We start from the raw sequence: 23113 nt of genomic DNA, 5'->3' as shown, positions 1-23113 counted from the left end.
TAAATTTCCAGGAGGAATAACAGAGGGAAGTTACAATACAGAGTGGAACAACTTGTTATACATCAGCTACAGCATATGAAAAAGATTATTTTGATACATTTTTATTAATTAAATGTTATGGTACATATATCAGATACATAATACTCAAGGTTTGCCTTATACTGAATACACAACTAGGCCAGTTTTCTTTTTCATTATAGACACTGTCTAAACATGGTAAGAAAGGTTTCTATGAAGGACGGATTGCCCAAGCCATTGTCCAGGTTGTACAAAGTAATGGTGGGCTTTTGGATCATACTGACTTGTCCAGTCACGTGACAGAGGAAATACAACCAATTTCTACAACTTACAAGGTAAATATATAAGCAATTATGACATAGTATTGAGGTAAAGATGCTAAATTAAAAATCCAGGGGTAAGCCGGGTATTCCTGTCCAGAGAAAAAAAATATCATCCGGGTGCAAAAGAATTTACTTAAAGCTGCTGTTGCAATTCTGATGGCTTCTAGTCTCTGCTGCTTACCACTGCTTCCTGTCATGCATTGACCCCACAGGAACTGCCCACTTTGCCAGTCACGAGCTGCATCGGTGACCACTGAATGGACAGTTCCTACAGAGTTGACATGTCACAGGACATAAACTAACACCAAAAAAAAAAAAAAAGAAAAAGAGAAAAACCAACCTACTATAACAAGCAAGTGGGAGTGCACCAACTAAATGGGAACGCCGAAAATGTGTATCAAATAGTGCACACAAAAACCTGAAATCATTATAAATCCATATGCTTTATTAGATACAAAAAGTTAAAAATATACATAGAAAAGTGCAGAATACATAAAAAGGGCACTGAATCACCATGGAAGGGTAGGTATGAGTCATAAAGCAGAAAAATATATAAATAAATAAAAGGCAATGCGGGTTGTAAATGCAAGGAAACCTCAGTATAAGACTATGACAAATATAAGTCAATGAAGAAAAAGACAGGGCCCAATGCCTAATCAAGAATGCCAGACCATACCTACCTACCCCAACGATCGTTTCGCTTCTAAAGTGCTTCCTCAGGGGGTGCTTCCTCCACCCCCTGAGGAAGCACTTTAGAAGCGAAACGATCGTTGGGGTAGGTAGGTATGGTCTGGCATTCTTGATTAGGCATTGGGCCCTGTCTTTTTCTTCATTGACTTATATTTGTCATAGTCTTATACTGAGGTTTCCTTGCATTTACAACCCGCATTGCCTTTTATTTATTTATATATTTTTCTGCTTTATGACTCATACCTACCCTTCCATGGTGATTCAGTGCCCTTTTTATGTATTCTGCACTTTTCTATGTATATTTTTAACTTTTTGTATCTAATAAAGCATATGGATTTATAATGATTTCAGGTTTTTGTGTGCACTATTTGATACACATTTTCGGCGTTCCCATTTCACAGGACATAGTCACGAGCTGCATCGGTGACCACTGAATGGACAGTTCCTACAGAGTTGACATGTCACAGGACATAGTCACGAGCTGCATCGGTGACTACTGAATGGACAGTTCCTACAGAGTTGACATGTCACAGGACATAGTCACGTGGAAAAGAGATAAAAGAGACAGGGAGAGGATAGCGCCTCGCGTAATTCAGTGGGATAATCCCGGTCCGCAACCCCAGTATTAGTGGTACTCACCTGGGGTATAGCTTGATATGTGCATATCTCCCCTCCGTATGGGGTCAGATGGTCTCTGGCTGCAGCCTGCAGGGTCCAGCCGGGTCCTCGATGAGAGATCGGCAATAAACTTGTGGAGTGATGCAAAAATTGCAAAAAAAATTGGTCTGCAGTGGCGCTGCCTTGTAGAGAACGGAATGAAGTTTCAGTCTTATAATTTAAAATCTCATTTATTGAAACATAAACTGAGATGTGGAAATGCAAAACGCGTTTCGAGGGTAAGTTCCCTCTTTCTCAATTGCAAGGAATAATATTATAAGGTACATACAGTCAGGCGCCATTTATATAAGGAAAAAAGGCGCAAAAAAACAAAAACTCTGTACTGCCCACAAAGGGGCGTTTTCAATAAAATTCACATTCACTGTTAAAAATGCATATGATCAGTTTTCTACACATATTATACAAAGACATATAAAAAAAACAATGCAAGTATAAAAAACATGTGATTGCGCAGAATTATGTTAATATTCTATATATCTGTAGTCTTTTATGAGCGAGCGTTGTATTACAGTGTATAAGTCCAGAAAACAGGGTTGTACTTTGGGATAACCAAGACGAGGCTTGGAGCCGGATGTATACGTCATATCTAGCGCTGGTACGCTGGTTCATTCACAAAACACAGCGACCAATCATCATAGAGCCGCACATGACGTCAAAATAGTTAGTAGCCAATAGAGCACGTTATCGGCTGGGGAAATGTACGTCGTAAAGGTCGCTTCGTATGTGATAAATACGCCGACCAATCACTATAAAGTGCAGAGCGAGGTGGCCAATCAAAATCACTTGTATTCTGTCAATGGATGGTACAAGATTCAGATTTCAAAAAACGGCTGCTAAGCCAATCAGATCTTTTGCCGGATTGTTTGGTATTATCTGGTAAGGTGCTCGTATGTGTACGTAGCTACTTTTTGGTATACGCCATCAGTGACAGGCCGGTATCTGTGTAGCTTTTCAATGGTATTTGTGAAGGTCCCCGCTGTGAGTTTCGTAGGTCCAGTGACTGCTCTCTGTCCTGCTCCCGCCGCGGTGACCAATAGGAGTGGATCCCGATATGAACTTGGTCGTGGGACCCGAGGGGACTTCCTTCCTTCCTTCCTTTTTTCCCCTCGGGTCCCACGACCAAGTTCATATCGGGATCCACTCCTATTGGTCACCGCGGCGGGAGCAGGACAGAGAGCAGTCACTGGACCTACGAAACTCACAGCGGGGACCTTCACAAATACCATTGAAAAGCTACACAGATACCGGCCTGTCACTGATGGCGTATACCAAAAAGTAGCTACGTACACATACGAGCACCTTACCAAATAATACCAAACAATCCGGCAAAAGATCTGATTGGCTTAGCAGCCGTTTTTTGAAATCTGAATCTTGTACCATCCATTGACAGAATACAAGTGATTCTGATTGGCCACCTCGCTCTGCACTTTATAGTGATTGGTCGGCGTATTTATCACATACGAAGCGACCTTTACAACGTACATTTCCCCAGCCGATAACGTGCTCTATTGGCTACTAACTATTTTGACGTCATGTACGGCTCTATGATGATTGGTCGCTGTGTTTTGTGAATGAACCAGCGTACCAGCGCTAGATATGACGTATACATCCGGCTCCAAGCCTCATCTTGGTTATCCCAAAGTCCAACCCTGTTTTCTGGACTTATACACTGTAATACAACGCTCGCTCATAAAAGACTACAGATATATAGAATATAAACATAATTCTGCGCAATCACATGTTTTTTATACTTGCATTGTTTTTTTTTATATGTCTTTGTATAATATGTGTAGAAAACTGATCATATGCATTTTTAACAGTGAATGTGAATTTTATTGAAAACGCCCCTTTGTGGGCAGTACAGAGTTTTTGTTTTTTTTGCGCCTTTTTTCCTTATATAAATGGCGCCTGACTGTATGTACCTTATAATATTATTCCTTGCAATTGAGAAAGAGGGAATTTACCCTCGAAACGCGTTTTGCATTTCCACATCTCAGTTTATGTTTCAATAAATGAGATTTTAAATTATAAGACTGAAACTTCATTCCGTTCTCTACAAGGCAGCGCCACTGCAGACCAATTTTTTTTGCAATTTTTGCATCACTCCACAAGGACATAGTCACGAGCTGCATCGGTGACCACTGAATGGACAGTTCCTACAGAGTTGACATGTCCCCCCCCCCCCCAAGACAGTGCAATACAATACACAGGTTCTCCAGAAACTCATCTCTGATATGGGGGTCCCCCGTCCTCTCTCCTTTTCAATGAGATGGCTGCTGCCTACAGGTAGACAATAAATATACAGACGGTTGTGCATGGACCACCTTTCTTGATTCACTTCTAGGAAGATCTGAAAATTGCCGGGCAAGAGTACTCTACATACCTTATAATATTACAACCTATGGTTACTAAATTTCTGGAGACATTCAAATTGAAATATTTGGAGATGGGACGGAATTTTTCTCTTGGTATGGGGCAATTGACCCCTACCTCATAAAGGTTTTTTGCATTCCCCTGGATCAACATCGTAGGGTTATAGGTTGAACCTGTTAGACTCTTGTGGTTTTTTTCAACACCATCAACTATGTAATTTATTAATTTTGAGGGTAAGTGAGGGGTCCAGTAGTCAGATTTCCACTGACCAACAAGTGATGACCTCATCCTAGTGATAGTGATATGCCGTCACTTGTCTTGCAATAGTGCACCTATCAAAGAGGCCTAGACATACACCTACGTAACTGTTGGTTATTTACAGTTGTCTAATCTCTGGTGTTAATCCCTAATAAATATAATTTACTATTGAAATATAAATAATCTGATAGTCTGCCAGCAATACTTAATAGTAGCCAGATCCATCCTTGGCATTGAGCCAAATGAGACCGACACACCCAGCTTGATTGTTCTGGGAACAGAAAGCTATGGGAATGGATGCCAGTGCAACATAGCAGCATCATTATATCCCTGAAGAATAAGTCAAGGCTAGAAGGGACCAGTATATAAGACAAGTAAAAGACGCTAATTACAGTTTTAAAACAAAAATAGAGAAACAGAAACATAGCCGCACATCCACAATGATTACTGTTTTCCATTAGGTGCAAGTGGGCTGAGTCACAGTATCGCCTACATCTACGAAACAAATGGATTAGTCAACAGTCACACCTATAAAATGTAATATATAAAACTGGGACATGTCACAGAGCAAGTAATGTCATGGCATTACACTTCTTCTAATGTTGCACGTTGTGTTTCTAGTAGCAGACGGGATACATACAGAAAATTTTTGCTTTGTACTTTTTTAAGTTCCACTTTAGATCTCTTTAGCAAAGTCTGAACAAATAATTACATACAATTGAACAATTACTTCTATTGGGTGATAACTCAAATAATAGGGAATTTGTAAAAGAATCAAGTACAAGTATTAAACCATTGCAGCAAGTAACCTGCTGTATTGTTATCTTCAGAAGAGGTCATCCACTCTTGGGCAGTGAACCATTCAGAGCCTGGGTGCATTCATCCTAGTTTTCTAAATAAAAGAACGTAGCTTGCATTCTGAACAACCAGAGAGCACAACCATTGACACTAATTGTCACAGTAAAATTTAGAATAAGCTTTTGGACATAAGGCCGCAAACAGGCTGCAGCACAAGTGATAATACTGTATGTTACCATGCCCAAACGTTTCATTTCTGTAAGCAGTACTGCGCTACTGGCCTTAAAGGGGTTATCCACCATAAGGTGATTTTAGTATGTAGCTGCCAGACAGTATTGGACAGGTTTAGGAAGGACCCATGTTTGTCTTCGAGTTTAAAGGCTATATTGTGAGATTACTATAAAGCTGTGGCTATCTTTTTGTGAACTGGCTATTTCTTGTTGGAGTTGCCTCTCTCCAACTAAAAATCCCATAATTCCTTGTGTGTAAGTGTGAGGTCATTTTTCTCCCTCCCACACATAAGACATCCCACCCATTGAAGCACACCTGTGCTGTCTTCAATGCAATAGACCCATGTTTTCTAACCAAGGTTTCTCCAGTTGTTGCAAAACTAATATTTCATGTAGAATGATCTACCTTACCATTGGGAAAATCTGAGACGACTCTCATTTTGTATGCTGTTAAAAATAAACATTGAGGCAAAGATCGCATAAAAACTGCGAGACCACCATGAAACACAGGTACAGACACTATATTATGAACTACATTAACTTTACAGCCCCCTGTTGCATAGTCAATTAAAATAAAAATCCTGGAAAACCCGTTTAGGTAGTAACCTAATCCAGCAAATGGCATGTGGTACTGCATGGGGAAGCAGCAATATGTACTCAGGATATACTGAAAACCATTCTAATTTATTAAACGTCGAAAAAAAAAATTATTTTATAAGCTGGGCCGATTACGGCTACACTTTCAGAGATTAAATGCCTGGGGTAGACCATGCTGACACATTATTGCACTAAATGGTGACTATTTATAAAATAAAAAAAGGCAATTCTTATATTGTTATCTCCAGACCTTTATCCTGTATCTCTTGTCTGATAAGTATAAATATTCAGGAAGACTACAATAAAGATAAACTATCGATGGCGAAGAAATGTTGTTAATAAAAACGCTTTGTTGAAAAAAGATAAGTGATCATAAAAAGAATGCCGTACTCATAATATGACATCAGAAATAATAAAAAAATGTTTTACACAGTAACTTTAGGTGATTTCTGTAGATTCCACATTACAAATACACAGCAAATTAGAGTACAATATACCTGAATGGGGATTTTTAAACCCATCTATGTGTATCGATCTATCTCCAGAATGTGAGTGATGATGTGTTTTTTTTTTTCTTTGTGGATTTGCACAGTGTACTTTACCCCTTTTAGTGTATAGAGGTAAAAAAAAAAATGCTGTTCCTGGAAAATGAAAAACTCAGGGTAAATATTTTTGTCAAATAATGACACTATCCAATCTTCTTTTTGTAGCAATAATATGTTTTAGTAATTAGAATAACATAGTTACATAGCTACATAGTTCATAAGGTTGAAGAAAGACCATAAAAAGAGTCCAAGTTCAACATATATCCCTAATGTGTCCCCATTGTGTTGAATTAGAGGAAGGCAAAAAACCCTTATGAGACTGATGCCAATTGCTCCATACTAAGGGGGAAAATTCCCTCTCTGCTACAAATATGGCCATGAGAACAAAATTCTTGGATCAATGTTCTGTATCTATAAATCTATTATCGATAACCTATAATGTTATTACCCCCCAGAAATGCATCCAGGGCACTTTTGAACTCTTTTATTGAATTCACCATGACCACTTTCTCTGGAAGAGAGTTCTATAGTCTCACTGCTCTTACAGTAAGAAAAAAACCTTAAGGCTAGGTTTCCAAAAATTACGCCAACCTGTTACCGCCTAGGCCCAGGAGCGCCACTTTTGATGCTCCAGCCCTATTGGTACTGGCTCTTCCCGCCACCCCTATGGGGGTGGGTACCGGGGTTATAATTGGGGGTTAGCGCTAGCTGTTTTTGTTTTAAGCCCCGGCTTAGTAATGGATTCTGTCTATTAGACAGCTTCCACTCCTAAGCCTGAAAATTCAAAAATAAAAAAAAAACACAACACATTGGAAAAATTGTTTTATTTAAAAAAACACTCCCCCACAGCCCTCGTTAACCATTTTATTAAAATAAAAAAATCCAGTTCATCCACCGTAATCCATCAAATCCGCTTTAATTCTCTGCATATACACGGATCTGAAACGAGCAGAAAAAAAACACAAAAAAATGGGTTAAGAGATTTTTGGCACTCTCCGCAAGGGAGAGCACTCATAATGCAATGTCTTCCCAAACAGGGAGCCTCCAATTGGTGGAAAACTACAACTCTCAGCATTGGCTGTCTGGGCATGCTGGGACTTGTAGTTTGGCAACAGAGGGAGTCTCCCTGTCTGGGAAGACACTGGAAGAAGGGTCTGTTCACATTATACAAAACGGACAATGTGAACAGAGCTTCAGACTAGCCTGAATCCCGTCTGTAGCTCCACCCCCTACACATCATCACTAGGGGGCAGAGCTACACGAACCCGGCGGGGACAGGAACGAGGGAGGTAAGGGGATCTTGTCTTCTGTATACACTATATACCGCTATCTATAGATAGCTGTATATAGTGTATACCGCCCAGAGGGGCAATAGGAGCAGGGATTCCTGACAGTCTGGTGAACGGATTCCCGGCTCCTGGATAGTATACACGGGTACACTATGCCCCCCTGTATACTATACAGCCGGGGGAGGTGAGTAGTGATACTATACATCACTCATCTCCTTACACTCTGTGGACCTCCTTACACTCTGTGGCGCTCTGCATCCAACCCACGGAGTGGTATCCTGAAGACTGTGAGAAAACTGCCACAGGGGACAAAATTGGCTGTTTCCACACACCAGAAAAAACGCCTGAAAAAACTGCCAAAACACAGGAAAAAGCTGTGGCAGTTTTTCTGGCGTTTTTTTTAGATGTAAAAAAAAAAAAAAGTGGAAACCTAGCCCTACTGTGCTGATGTAAAAAATAAATAAATAAATTCTCCTCTAGACGTAGAGCATTCCCCCTTGTTACATTCCTGGGTTTAAATAGATCATGGGAGAGATCTCTGTACGGTCCCCTGATATATTTATACATACAGTGGTCCCTCAAGTTACAATATTAATTGGTTCCAGGACAACCATTTTATGTTGAGACCATAATGCTATAGAAACCTGGTAATTGGTTCTGAAAATGTGATCCAAAAATAGGAAAAAGTGAGGATTAAACAAAAATAAGTAGATAACTAATGCAGATAAAGCAATTCCTTACATAAAAAAGTAAGAAAAAGCAGCTGGGAGCTGTAACTCTTTTTATTATAAAAATGAAAAACAAATCTGATACAAAACATAAAACAAAAACAAGCTTAACCAGCTATAACAAACATAACATAAATAAAATTACAAAAACAAAATCTGCCTAACCGGCCAGCCCAAATTTACTAAAATATACTTTTACTTTTTTCACATACCAAAAAACTAAATATCACACTCAAACACGCATTCCAAAAAGAACATAAAAATAGCCCAACTTGGCTTATAAAAATATATAAAACATAAAATAAGCACGACTTGGCTATAAAACAAAAGAAAAGGAACCTAAAGGTAGCACAACTTGGCTGTAACTCAAAAATGACCCTTACCCAGTGGAAAAAAAAAAAAAAAAAAGTAAAAAAAATATTTCAGCACAACTTGCTAATAAATAACACTGTGCCTCACAGCCAGAGATCCACCGGTGAAAGAAGGGCAGGGAAAAGCAGCGCGGAGACGCGGCCGGAGAGAGGGCCCAAAGAGCCCAGCCCCACGCACCGCCCCAGCACGGCCGCAAGGCCCGCGAAGCACGCCCAGCACGGCAAGGAGCCGAGGACGGCCAGAGAGGATCTGCGCGCGGCCCAGAAACCAGCGAGAGCCGGACCCAAAAAGAGCAAGCCACAACCGAAGAAAAGGACAACACCGCCGAAAAGCGAGGCCGCGAAGCCGGAGGCGAGGAGAACAGAGACACCGGAGGGGAGCAGCCCCCCCAAGGAGGAAAAAATAAAATATAAAATTTTATACACAAACATGTATACATGCATATACGCAAGCATACACATACATATACATACATATATATATATACATACATACACATGAATATACACATAAACGCACACATATACATACACATAAACACATATGACACTACTTAACTACTGGCCCGACTGCACTATACACTATATAATATAAAACAATATAAATACAAAACCCAATATATACAAAACACAATATATACAAAACTTACTGAAAATACACAAAAATATACTACAGAAAACAACGGAAAACACCTACACTAAAACTGTCCCCTCACCCACACCACCCCTCCTGTACATGGGTCAGAGTCCATACCGTCCATACAGTTCTCAAAGTCCAGTCCTTAACTGACCCATGTCAGGACCCCAAAACACCACAAAACCACCACCCACAAATACACCCTCCCCACCTAACACTCCTCCCAACCAACTTATATACAAACTTATACATTCTGAACCACCACCCCCTTTAGGCCCAAGTTTGGTTGCCTGTAAGCCCTTCATACCATGTAAATTGAAAACAAAACAAAAAGCTAATGTGCACATGCATCAGCCCACCACCAGGGGGAAGGATGGCAGACCTGATACATAAATCATTTTATACTCTTTCCCTAACTCCCCCTACAATTCTCCCTAATTCTATCCCTACAATAAATCTGACCCTACCCTCACCCTATCTCTACCCCTATAACACTGCCCCTAACCAAAAATAAAAGGTACTCTACCCAAAAGGTTTAGTACCTAGGGCACATGAAATGAGAAACCTCTCCACAGGAGAGAAGCCCTACTGGTACCAGGACTGCCATACTCCAAAGACCTGATCTTCCCGAGGTCACCAGTGATGTTCCTACAGACCTCCACCTCGGAGAGGATTTTCTGTTGGGTCGACACTAAGCACCGTGCGTTCCACGTGTAGTACCTAACCACTAAACTGACTAAAAATAAAGTGCCCCGATCTCGGCCACCCAGGTTCCTGAATGCCCCATAAGCCCACTCCGGATAGGCAAGGCCGGCAAGTTGACTCCAGCCGATGGAAGCGCCCACCCTGTTGTAGACCCCTATGTTAAAGGGACAATGAAGCAGGAAGTGGTCCATGCTTTCCAGCGTCTCCCCGCACTCTTCTCGGGGACATCCCCGGTCATCAGAGTTCCTGTACTTCAGGTTGTCCTTTACACATAGCTTCCCCTGAAAGCAGCGCCAGGCCAAGTCCCAAAACTTCTGGGGGATCCTTTTCATGTTTAAAAGATACAACCCCTCCCTCAGATCCCGACCTGGGCAGTCCCTGAGCGCCAGAGGCTTCTGGAAGTGGGTCAACAGAACCCGTTTGTCAAGGAACTGCCTTGACTGGGTCCTGATCTCCCACACTCCCAGACCCCACCGACGTATCGCCTTCAGAGTCGGGGTAGCGTAAGCCGGAAGATATCCATGGGGCGTACGGAGGTCCTTCACTTGCCCTCCTGTCTCCCATTCCTGGAAGAAAGGCCGAAACCACTCCTTGCAGGAGAGTACCCACGGAGGAGCCCTCTCTTTCCAGAGGTTTGCAATGTTGGCTTTCAAGAAGGTGTTCGTTAAGAACACCACGGGGTTTACCATAGATAAACCCCCTAGTCTCCTCGTGCGGTACGTAACCTCCCTCTTGACTAGGTTCAACCTGTTCCCCCATAACAGTTGGAAAAACAGGCTGTAGACCCTAGTGTAGTAAGCCTCTGGTAAGATACATACACTGCCCAGATAGATAAACAAGGGGAGCAGGTACGATTTGATCAGGTGTACCCTTTCCCTGAGGGTCATAGACCAACCCTTCCACTGGTTCACCCTCTGAGTGGCATCCTGGAGCTTACCGTCCCAGTTTTTGGTGGGATAATCATCCTGGCCGAATGTGATGCCCAGAATTTTTGCTGACTCTTGGAGCCCTGGAAGGGTGTCAGGGAGATCAAACGTGGGATCTCCCCCTCCCAGCCAGAGACTTTCACACTTATCCCGGTTGATCTTGGACCCGGATGCCTCCGAGTAGCGGTCCACCTCTGACATCACCACATCGACCTCCTCCCGTGAGAAGACGAAAATAGTGACGTCATCAGCGTACGCCACTACTCTCTGGGCGACATCCGGCTCCGCCAGAGTCATCCCTGTTACGCCGAGCGCTCCGGGTCCCCGCTCCTCCCCGGAGCGCTCGCCACATCCTCGCTACTGCAGCGCCCCGGTCAGATCCACTGACCGGGTGCGCTGCGATACCGCCTCCAGCCGGGATGCGATTCGCGATGCGGGTGGCGCCCGCTCGCGATGCGCACCCCGGCTCCCGTACCTGACTCGCTCTCCCCCGCTCTCCCTAGGGCGCGCGCGCGCCAGGTCTCTGCGATTTAAAGGGCCACTGCGCCACTGATTGGCGCAGTTGTTCTAATTAGTGTGTTCACCTGTGCACTCCCTATGTATACCTCACTTCCCCTGCACTCCCTCGCCGGATCTTGTTGCCATTGTGCCAGTGAAAGCGTTTCCTTGTGTGTTCCTAGCCTGTGTTCCAGACCTCCTGCCGTTGCCCCTGACTACGATCCTTGCTGCCTGCCCCGACCTTCTGCTACGTCCGACCTTGCTCTTGTCTACTCCCTTGTACCGCGCCTATCTTCAGCAGTCAGAGAGGTTGAGCCGTTGCTAGTGGATACGACCTGGTTACTACCGCCGCTGCAAGACCATCCCGCTTTGCGGCGGGCTCTGGTGAATACCAGTAGTAACTTAGAACCGGTCCACTAGCACGGTCCACGCCAATCCCTCTCTGGCACAGAGGATCCACCTCCTGCCAGCCGAATCGTGACAGTAGATCCGGCCATGGATCCCGCTGAAGTTCCACTGCCAGTTGTCGCCGACCTCACCACGGTGGTCGCCCAGCAGTCGCAACAGATAGCGCAACAAGGCCACCAGCTGTCTCAACTGACCGTGATGCTACAGCAGCTACTACCACAGCTTCAACAATCATCTCCTCCGCCTGCTCCTGCACCTCCTCCGCAGCGAGTGGCCGCTTCCGGCCTACGACTATCCTTGCTGGATAAATTTGATGGGGACTCTAAGTTTTGCCGTGGCTTTCTTTCACAATGTTCCCTGCACTTGGAGATGATGTCGGACCAGTTTCCTACTGAAAGGTCTAAGGTGGCTTTCGTAGTCAGCCTTCTGTCTGGGAAAGCTCTGTCATGGGCCACACCGCTCTGGGACCGCAATGACCCCGTCACTGCCTCTGTACACTCCTTCTTCTTGGAAATTCGAAGTGTCTTTGAGGAACCTGCCCGAGCCTCTTCTGCTGAGACTGCCCTGCTGAACCTGGTCCAGGGTAATTTTTCCGTTGGCGAGTACGCCATACAATTCCGTACTCTTGCTTCCGAATTATCCTGGAATAATGAGGCCCTCTGCGCGACCTTTAAAAAAGGCCTATCCAGCAACATTAAAGATGTTCTGGCCGCACGAGAAATTCCTGCTAACCTGCATGAACTCATTCATCTAGCCACTCGCATTGACATGCGTTTTTCCGAAAGGCGTCAGGAGCTCCGCCAGGATATGGACTTTGTTCGCACGAGGCGTTTTTTCTCCCCGGCTCCTCTCTCCTCTGGTCCTCTGCAATCCGTTCCTGTGCCTTCCGCCGTGGAGGCTATGCAAGTTGACCGGTCTCGCTTGACACCTCAAGAGAGGACACGACGCCGCATGGAGAATCTTTGCCTGTACTGTGCCGGTACCGAACACTTCCTGAAGGATTGTCCTATCCGTCCTCCCCGCCTGGAAAGACGTACGCTGACTCCGCACAAAGGTGAGACAGTTCTTGATGTCAACTCTGCTTCTCCACGCCTTACTGTGCCTGTGCGGATATCTGCCTCTACCTTCTCCTTCTCTACCATGGCCTTCTTGGATTCCGGATCTGCAGGAAATTTTATTTTGGCCTCTCTCATCAACAGGTTCAACATCCCGGTGACCAGTCTCGCCAGACCCCTCTACATCAATTGTGTTAACAATGAAAGATTGGACTGTACCGTACGTTACCGCACGGAGCCCCTCCTAATGTGCATCGGACCTCATGACGAAAAAATTGAGTTTTTGGTCCTCTCCAATTGCACTTCCGAAATTCTCCTTGGACTACCGTGGCTTCAACGCCATTCCCCAACCCTTGATTGGTCCACAGGAGAGATCAAGAGCTAGGGTACTTCTTGTTTCAAGGACTGTCTTAAACCGGTTCCCAGTACTCCCTGCCGTGACCCTGTGGTTCCCCCTGTAACCGGTCTCCCTAAGGCTTATATGGACTATGCTGACGTATTTTGCAAAAAACAAGCTGAGACTTTACCTCCTCACAGGCCTTATGACTGTCCTATTGACCTCCTCCCGGGCACTACTCCACCCCGGGCAGAATTTATCCTCTGTCCGCCCCAGAGACTCTTGCTATGTCTGAATACATCCAGGAAAATTTAAAAAAGGGGTTTATCCGCAAATCCTCCTCTCCTGCGGAGCTGGATTTTTCTTTGTGTCCAAAAAAGATGGCTCCCTACGTCCTTGCATTGATTACCGCGGACTTAATAAAATCACGGTAAAGAACCGCTACCCCCTACCTCTTATCTCAGAACTCTTTGATCGCCTTCAAGGTGCCCACATCTTTACCAAACTGGACTTAAGAGGTGCTTATAATCTCATCCGCATCAGGGAGGGGGACGAATGGAAAACTGCATTTAACACTAGAGATGGACACTTTGAGTATCTGGTCATGCCCTTTGGCCTGTGCAACGCCCCTGCCGTCTTCCAAGACTTTGTTAATGAAATTTTTCGTGATCTCTTATATTCCTGTGTTGTTGTGTATCTGGACGATATTCTGATTTTTTCTGCCAACTTAGAGGAACACCGCCAGCATGTCCGCATGGTTCTTCAGAGACTTCGAGACAATCAACTTTATGCCAAAATGGAGAAATGTCTGTTTGAATGTCAATCTCTTCCTTTCCTAGGATACTTGGTTTCTGGCCAGGGACTACAAATGGACCCAGATAAACTCTCTGCTGTCTTAGATTGGCCACGCCCCTCCGGACTCCGTGCTATCCAACGTTTTTTGGGGTTCGCCAATTATTACAGACAATTTATTCCTCATTTTTCCACTATTGTGGCACCTATCGTGGCTTTAACCAAGAAGAATGTCAATCCTAAGTCCTGGTCTCCTCAAGCGGAAGACGCATTTAAACGGCTCAAGTCTGCCTTTTCTTCTGCTCCCGTGCTCTCCAGACCTGACCCATCTAAACCCTTCCTATTGGAGGTTGATGCCTCCTCAGTGGGAGCTGGAGCGGACCTTCTACAAAAAAATTCTTCCGGGCATGCTGTTACTTGTGGTTTTTTTTCTAGGACCTTCTCTCCGGCGGAGAGGAACTACTCCATCGGGGATCGAGAACTACTGGCCATTAAATTGGCACTTGAGGAATGGAGGCATCTGCTGGAGGGATCAAAATTTCCAGTTATCATTTACACCGACCACAAGAATCTCTCCTATCTCCAGTCTGCCCAACGGCTGAATCCTCGCCAGGCCAGGTGGTCTTTGTTCTTTGCCCGTTTTAACTTTGAAATTCAATTTCGCCCTGCCGACAAGAACATTAGGGCCGATGCTCTCTCTCGTTCCTCGGATGCTTCGGAAGTAGAGGTCTCTCCGCAACACATCATTCCTCCTGACTGTCTGATCTCCACTTCTCCAGCCTCCATCAGGCAAACTCCTCCAGGGAAGACCTTCGTTTCTCCACGCCAACGTCTCGGGATTCTCAAATGGGGTCACTCCTCCCACCTCGCTGGCCATGCGGGCATCAAAAAGTCTTTGCAACTCATCTCTCGCTTCTATTGGTGGCCGACTCTGGAGACGGATGTTGTTGATTTTGTGCGGGCCTGTACTGTCTGTGCCCAGGATAAGACTCCTCGCCAGAAGCCTGCTGGTCTCCTTCATCCTCTGCCTGTCCCCGAACAGCCTTGGTCTCTGATTGGTATGGACTTTATTACAGACTTACCCCCATCCCGTGGCAACACTGTTGTTTGGGTGGTCGTTGATCGATTTTCCAAGATGGCACATTTTATTCCTCTTCCTGGTCTTCCTTCAGCGCCTCAGTTGGCAAAACAATTTTTTGTACACATTTTTCGTCTTCACGGTTTGCCCACGCAGATCGTCTCGGATAGAGGCGTCCAATTCGTGTCAAAATTCTGGAGGGCTCTCTGTAAACAACTCAAGATTAAATTAAACTTCTCTTCTGCTTATCATCCTCAATCCAATGGGCAAGTAGAAAGAATTAACCAGGTCCTGGGTGACTATTTACGGCATTTTGTTTCCTCCCGCCAGGATGACTGGGCAGATCTTCTACCATGGGCCGAATTCTCGTACAACTTCAGAGTCTCTGAATCTTCTTCTAAATCCCCATTTTTCGTGGTGTACGGCCGTCACCCTCTTCCCCCCTCCCTACTCCCTTGCCCTCTGGTTTGCCCGCTGTGGATGAAGTGACTCGTGATCTTTCCACCATATGAAAAGAGACCCAAAATTCTCTTTTACAGGCTTCATCTCGCATGAAAAAGTTTGCCGATAAGAAAAGAAGAGCTCCCCACATTTTTTCTCCCAGAGACAAGGTATGGCTCTCCGCTAAATATGTCCGCTTCCGTGTCCCCAGCTACAAACTGGGACCACGCTATCTTGGTCCTTTCAAAATCTTGTGCCAAATTAATCCTGTCTCTTACAAACTTCTTCTTTCTCCTTCTCTTCGTATTCCTAATGCCTTTCATGTCTCTCTTCTTAAACCACTCATCATCAACCGTTTCTCTCCCAAACTTGTTTCTCCCACTCCTGTTTCCGGTTCCTCTGACATCTTCTCCGTAAAGGAGATACTGGCCTCCAAGACGGTCAGAGGGAAAAAAAATTTTTGGGTCGATTGGGAGGGCTGTGGTCCTGAAGAGAGATCCTGGGAACCTGAGGACAACATCCTAGACAAAAGTCTGGTCCTCAGGTTCTCAGGCTCCAAGAAGAGGGGGAGACCCAAGGGGGGGGGTACTGTTACGCCGAGCGCTCCGGGTCCCCGCTCCTCCCCGGAGCGCTCGCCACATCCTCGCTACTGCAGCGCCCCGGTCAGATCCACTGACTGGGTGCGCTGCGATACCGCCTCCAGCTGGGATGCGATTCGCGATGCGGGTGGCGCCCGCTCGCGATGCGCACCCCGGCTCCCGTACCTGTCTCGCTCTCCGTCGGTCCTGTCCCGGCGCGCGCGGCCTTGCTCCCTAGGGCGCGCGCGCGCCGGGTCTCTGCGATTTAAAGGGCCACTGCGCCACTGATTGGCGCAGTTGTTCTAATTAGTGTGTTCACCTGTGCACTCCCTATGTATACCTCACTTCCCCTGCACTCCCTCGCCGGATCTTGTTGCCATTGTGCCAGTGAAAGCGTTTCCTTGTGTGTTCCTAGCCTGTGTTCCAGACCTCCTGCCGTTGCCCCTGACTACGATCCTTGCTGCCTGCCCCGACCTTCTGCTACGTCCGACCTTGCTCTTGTCTACTCCCTTGTACCGCGCCTATCTTCAGCAGTCAGAGAGGTTGAGCCGTTGCTAGTGGATACGACCTGGTTACTACCGCCGCTGCAAGACCATCCCGCTTTGCGGCGGGCTCTGGTGAATACCAGTAGTAACTTAGAACCGGTCCACAATCCCTCTCTGGCACAGAGGATCCACCTCCTGCCAGCCGAATCGTGACAATCCCGACTCCCGCCAACGGCCCACAATCTACCCTCCGGACGAAGGGATCGATTGCGAACACGTATAACAGCGGGCTCAAAGGACAACCCTGACGGACTCCGGACCCCACCTCAAAAGAGCGGCCAGACCAACTGTTCACCAGCGGGAAACTCTCTGCCCCTGCATATAAGGTGACAAGCCAATTCACAAAAGTACTCGGTAAGCCATATCTCAGGAGGACGGACCAGAGGTACTCGTGGTTCACCCGATCAAATGCTTTGGCCTGATCCAAGGACAGCATGTACCCCTTCCAGAGACCCGCACTACTCCGCTCCACTGCCTCCCTGACACTGAGGACAGCACTTAAGGTGCTTCGGCCCGGAACAGAGCAGTGCTGGGCCCCCGAAAGGAGCCGGGGTGCAAATTTCACCAACCGATTAAACAGTATCTTGGCCAGAAGCTTCCTGTCCGTATTGAGAAGAGCTATGGGCCTCCAATTCTCAATCCGGCTAGGATCTTTACCCTTTGACAGAAGAATCAGGGCTGACCTCCTCATTGACTTTGGTAGAGTGCCCGAGGAGAGACACTCATTGAATACCTCAGTCAAGAGGGGAGCTAAAGACTCCTTAAAGGTCCTGTACCACTCGGATGTTAAGCCATCCGGACCTGGCGACTTCTTGGGGGCGAGCCCCTCGATCGCCAGTCTCACTTCCTCTTCCCTGATTTCTTCTGCCAAAACATCAAGAGAGGGGTCTACCCCTGGCTCAGGAATAGTTTCAGCCAGGAAAGCCGACATCCCGTCTCGATCTAGATCCTTCCTTCCCAAGAGGTGCGAGTAGAAGGATCTGACGACCTCCAGGATCCCTGATCTGGACCGATTCAGAGATCCCGTACTATCAATCAGTCCTGAGACCACTTTACTACTCACTGACATCTTACAGTTCTTGTAAGGGTCGGGCGAGCGGTACCTCCCGTAATCCCTCTCAAAAACCAAAGATGCGTGCCTATCGTACTGACACCCCATCAGCAAGGATTTCACTCTGGAGATATCCTCCCGGCTACCTCCAGTCGAGACAAGGAGCTCGAGTTTCCTCCTCAGACCCCGATACAGGCGGTACCTATTCAGGGACCTGAGGCTCGAGAGCTGGCGGAAGAACCCTGCAACCCGCTTCTTGAATATCTCCCACCACTCTGACTTACTACTACAAAAGTCCAGTAAAGGTACCTGACTCTGAAGAAAATCCTCAAAGGACTGTCTTATCTCCGCTTCCTCCAGGAGGGACGAATTCAGCTTCCAATAACCTTTACCCATCCGGGGGGTCTCTGAAACATTCAAGGAAAACAAAATCATACAGTGATCGGAAAATTCCACCTCAACCACGGACACTGCGGAAGAGACGGCTTCCTCCTTTAAATAAAACCTGTCTATCCTAGACCTGCAGCTACCTCGATGATAGGTGAAACCCACGTGGCCTGAGGGGCTCCGGATGTGGGCGTCCTCTAGGCGAGCTTCCCTAACTATATTATTGAGGGCCACGCTATCGTAAGCCAGCGGACCATTGGAACCTCTCCTATCTTGGGACCTCGTGACATTATTGAAGTCCCCTCCAAAAATCACTTGCCGGCTAGTAAAAAGGAAGGGCTTAATCCTCATAAAGAGATCTTTGCGGCCCCACTTGGTTTGTGGGGCGTAGATGTTAATGAGCCGGAGCTCTTGCCCCTTCATGAGGACATCTAAGATCAGGCACCTCCCCATTTCTAACTCAATAACCCGTCGGCATTCAACCGGAGCGGTAAAAAGGACCGCCACCCCACTATACGGCTCAGCCGCAAGAGACCAGTGGGAGTGCCCGCGCCTCCACTCTCTTCTGGCTTTTACCAGGGAGGCTAGATCTGACAACCTGGTCTCTTGCAGATACAAAATGTCGGCTTCAACACGGCCGAGAAAATCAAAGGCTGCGAATCTAGCCGTATCCGACTTTATGCTGGCACAGTTAATGGATGCCAGCGTCAATGGGGTGAGTGCCGCCATCATGGGTGATTAAGTTAGATGGCCTCACCTTTATTTCTTCTTCCCCTTCTTCTTCGTGCCCTCATCCCCAGAAGAAGAAGAAAGGGCAGGACCGCTTTTACCCCTTTTTTTGGACTCACTCTGGTCCATATGGTCCCCGTCTCCGTCCGACCCCGGTCTAGCCCTGCCCTCCGAGGAAGGTGCCTCAACAGGACAGGGCCCAGTTCCCCCCAGAGGCTCTCTCTCCCTAGGCACCTCGCCCTCACCTTCCCCCTCCAAGGAGGGGGAGGAGATGGTATCAAGGACGAGGTACCGGTTTGACAGGTCAACCAGAGGGGGGGCAGTCAGGCTTCCGCTTTGGACCCGGCCCGCAGTACGAGGGAGAGAGGGCTTGGACCTCTTCTTTCTCCCTTTCCTTTTGCCCTTTTCTTTCTTTTTGGCCTTCTCTACACTCTCCTCATCCACACTTTCATAGTGGGAGGAATCGGAAGAGTCGGCCATATTGCCCTTCTCTTCGCCCAGTCTCCTGACCTCCTCATCCAGCACGTCCTCCTCCAGGGCTTCAGTAATTTCAGGGCCAGCTTCAGGAGCAGGGGCCGGAGCTACCCCCGTCACTTGGGCACTCTCCTGCTCCCTACTCCTCCTCCGATTTTCCTCCCGCCTTAGTTTGGCGGGGCCCTTCCTCCTCACTAGCCCTGGTGCGCCCCCATCCCTGCTCGTACCCTCTCCAGCCGAGGCAACTTCACAGCTCTCCCCAGCCGGAGCGGCCGCCGCACGGGCGAAGGCGCTAGGACAACGGCTGAAAGGGTGCCCGAGGACACCACACAGATGGCAGCGGATCTGCCTACAGGATGCGGCCAGATGACCCACCCCACCACACAAAGCACAGACCTGTACAGTACAGGCTGCGCTAAAATGGGTGGGGCTACCGCACCTGTGACAGACCTTAGGCTGCCCCTGGTAGAAGACCTGGATCCTGTCACGTCCAAGGAAGGCGGCTGACGGAATGTGGGCAACCGTACTCCCTGAACGCCTGAGTTTGACGGAAAACGTCCAGGCCCCGGACCAGATCCCGTGCTCATCAATGTTTTTCTTGGGCATGTCCGTCACATCCCCATACCGACCGAGCCAGGTCATGATGTCGTAACAAGAAAGTGACTCGTTACGGGTCAAAACGGTCACCTTCTTGACTGAGTTCTGACGGGAAATTGCCTTTACGGCAAAATCCCGCCAGCCGGGCTCGTTCTTCGCCACCTCGTAGTTTGACCAGAAGAGTTCGAGACCCTCTGGCCGAACGAAACTGACGTCAAACTCGGACATACTGTAGGGGTGGATCAGGGCAAAGATGTCACTCGCCCTGAATTCCATCTGGAGGAGGAGCTCAACCACTTTAGCGCGAGGTGGGCACGCATCCTCACCCCTCCAAATCAGACGGACCACATTCCTGCGGTTATTGTCCTGCCCGGTTGTCGGGAGGGACCAGACCACCTCCCCATTCTGCTCTCGGAAAGCCCCCAAACCGTGCCTCTCTATCCAGAAAGACAGGTCGACCTCACCCCTTCCCTCTACCTGGATCGACCTGTCTCCCCTACGCAGAGCCTCCAGGAGGCGCTGTTGCAAGTAACCCCCGGGGACGGACGGAGACGGGGACCCCCCTGGACCCCCGGCAGCGACATTAGCATAGCTCCTAGGAGCAGTCACTGCCGGGGGGGCAGCCGGGCCAGACCCAGACCCAGAACCACCATTCACACCTTCACTCACACCACCACTCACATCATCCTTTTTTCCATTCATACCACTACTCCCGCCAACATTCACTCCACTGACACTCCTCTCATCCACAACACTACTACACTCAGCATTCTCACTCATACCCTGCCTAACTGATTCTGGGCTGGCTGGGATTTGTAGTACCGCTGGCTTAATTACAGTCTTTTTTTCCGGCTTGGCTGCTGCTGCTGATGATGATGATGGCTCCTCCTTCTGAATGATCAATGGTGCCTCCTGAGTCTGGGGCTGCCCCACCGAGCGCACCCCAGCTCCTCCCACGGCGCCATTGCCGGACACTGATCCCGACACCGGGACACTCCCCCCCCCTCACAGGGGAGTGCCCTGCAGTGCCCGCAGAACACACTGTACTCGGGGGACCGCCCCCCGAGCACACAGACACAACGCTCTCTGGCGCCCGGACACTCCCCCCCCCTCACAGGGGAGTGCCCCGCGGCGCCAGTAGTGCCCACAGTACTCGGGGAACCGCCCCCCGAGCACACGGCAGCATAACTTGCCTCTGGCACTTGGACACGCCCCCTGCCACCCTGGGGCGGTCCTGCAGTGCCAGAGCTGCCCGGCATGAGCCCATCCTGCCCTTCCCTACCGACAGGATGGGTGGGCTTCACAACTATTGCGCCCTTAGCCGTTGCTGACGCCTTACTGTACTCCCCGTGCTGGCCCCGCTCCACCACAGGAACGGGGTCTGGCAGCTTTGCAGCTGGCCCAGACTGCTGGAAGGGGACAAATACATATTGTAGCGTCTCCATTGTCTTCCTTTTCTTGGACCTCTGATGGACCACCACATCTTCACACTCCTCGTCCCCAAAGGTGAAATTCTGGAGGTGGGCTGGGGACTCCTGCATCACAATTGCCCTCAGCAGACCCCCAGCCTCACCCTCCACGTCATCCTCCTCACTTTCACTTGGTGGTAGTGCCACCTGTCCAGCCTCAATGTAGCTGTCCTGGGTGTCACATGGAGCAGCTACAACCTCCACACTCTCCTCCATCTTCTCCTCTTCCTCCTTTACCTCCTCACCACCATCCTCACTATCTTCGCCGCCACTACTCTCCCCATCATCCACCTCCACCTTACCTGGGGATTTCGTGGCGGCAAACCGATTGCTGTTGATCAGCTTCTCCTTGAAGAGACCGCTCCCCTCCAGTATCTCCGCTCTCCTCGCCTCCAGCTTCACAATCTCGCCCTTCAGCGATGTTATCCTCTTCTTCAGTTCTGGCTTTCTCTTTCTGGATCCTGTACTCATCAGACTCTGGGTCGCACGCAGATCCTCTCTGGCCATCCTCAGCTCCTTGCCGCGCTGCTCGTACTCCGCAAACCTTGCGGCCATGCGGGAGCAGTACGTGGAACTGGACTCGCCGGGCCCACTCTCCGTCCACATCTCCACACTGCTTTTCCGTGCCTTTCTTCCACCAGTGGATCTCTGGCTGGCACCCGTAGCCTGGGTAGCAGAGCCTGCATTGCTGCAGACTCTGCCCGATCTTCTCCAGGCCGGAACAATGGCTGTCGAAGTTTTCACTCCACTTCCCGCCAGCCTGGAACGGGGAGTGGAGCCACGAGGCTCCATTGCAGGAGCTTCTTCCCCAGGAATCTGCCACAAACCTGGGGAAGGCTTGTTGGAAATCTCTGCTTGGCTCTGCTCTGCTGGAAGTCTCAGGAGACACACCCGCACACACCCTGCTGGGAGCTGTAATCACTGTCTATGTAGAGGACAGGTGCTTCTTCAGGGTCCTGTACAGTACACAATGTCCTAAAAAAGTAAAATGGTGCCGACCTTACTTGGTGTCCAACGGAGCAGCTAACTGTGGCACAGGTAAAGAGTAGTACAGAACATGTAATACCTCCCTGTACTGTAGGGAGGCGCTACCAGACAGTCATTCAGTGCATACACTTCAGTAATACAGGTGTTGTACCAGTGAATACGCATTCTAATTGGTCAGTTCTTCCAGCCATGTTCTTCCATCCAGACATGTTTCGCAGATCTGGACTGTCCGTAGCATTGTATGTTGAGTCTGGTTTCAAGTTACAATAGTCCAGAAAGGACCATTGTATGTTGAAACCATTGTATGTTGAGGCCATTGTAAGTTGAGGGATCACTGTAGTTATTAGGTCTACCCTAAGCCTTCTTTTTTCTAAACTAAATAACCCTAATACTGATAATCTTTCTGGGTACTGTAGTCCTCACATTCCCCATATTACCCTGGTTGCCCGTCTTTGAACCCTCTCCAGCTCCACTAAATCTTTCTTGTACACTGGTGCCCAGTACTGTACACAGTATTCCAT

General features: G+C 47.9%; 1 protein-coding gene across 3 annotated transcripts in view; it reads left to right on the top strand.

The window, feature by feature from the left end:
* LOC130361626 (glutathione hydrolase-like YwrD proenzyme) overlaps positions 1-23113 on the top strand; it is a 115806-nt gene that overhangs the window by 54191 nt on the left and 38502 nt on the right. For all 3 annotated transcript variants that reach the window (XM_056564859.1, XM_056564858.1, XM_056564857.1), the window contains exon 6: positions 201-353. In XM_056564859.1, the coding sequence (XP_056420834.1) occupies positions 201-353 (153 nt within the window). The remainder of the gene's footprint in view (positions 1-200; positions 354-23113) is intronic.

The sequence above is a fragment of the Hyla sarda genome, chromosome 3 (genome assembly GCF_029499605.1).
Source record: "Hyla sarda isolate aHylSar1 chromosome 3, aHylSar1.hap1, whole genome shotgun sequence".
NCBI classification, from domain to species: Eukaryota; Metazoa; Chordata; class Amphibia; order Anura; family Hylidae; genus Hyla; species Hyla sarda.
This window is presented reverse-complemented; position numbering and strand designations above follow the sequence as displayed.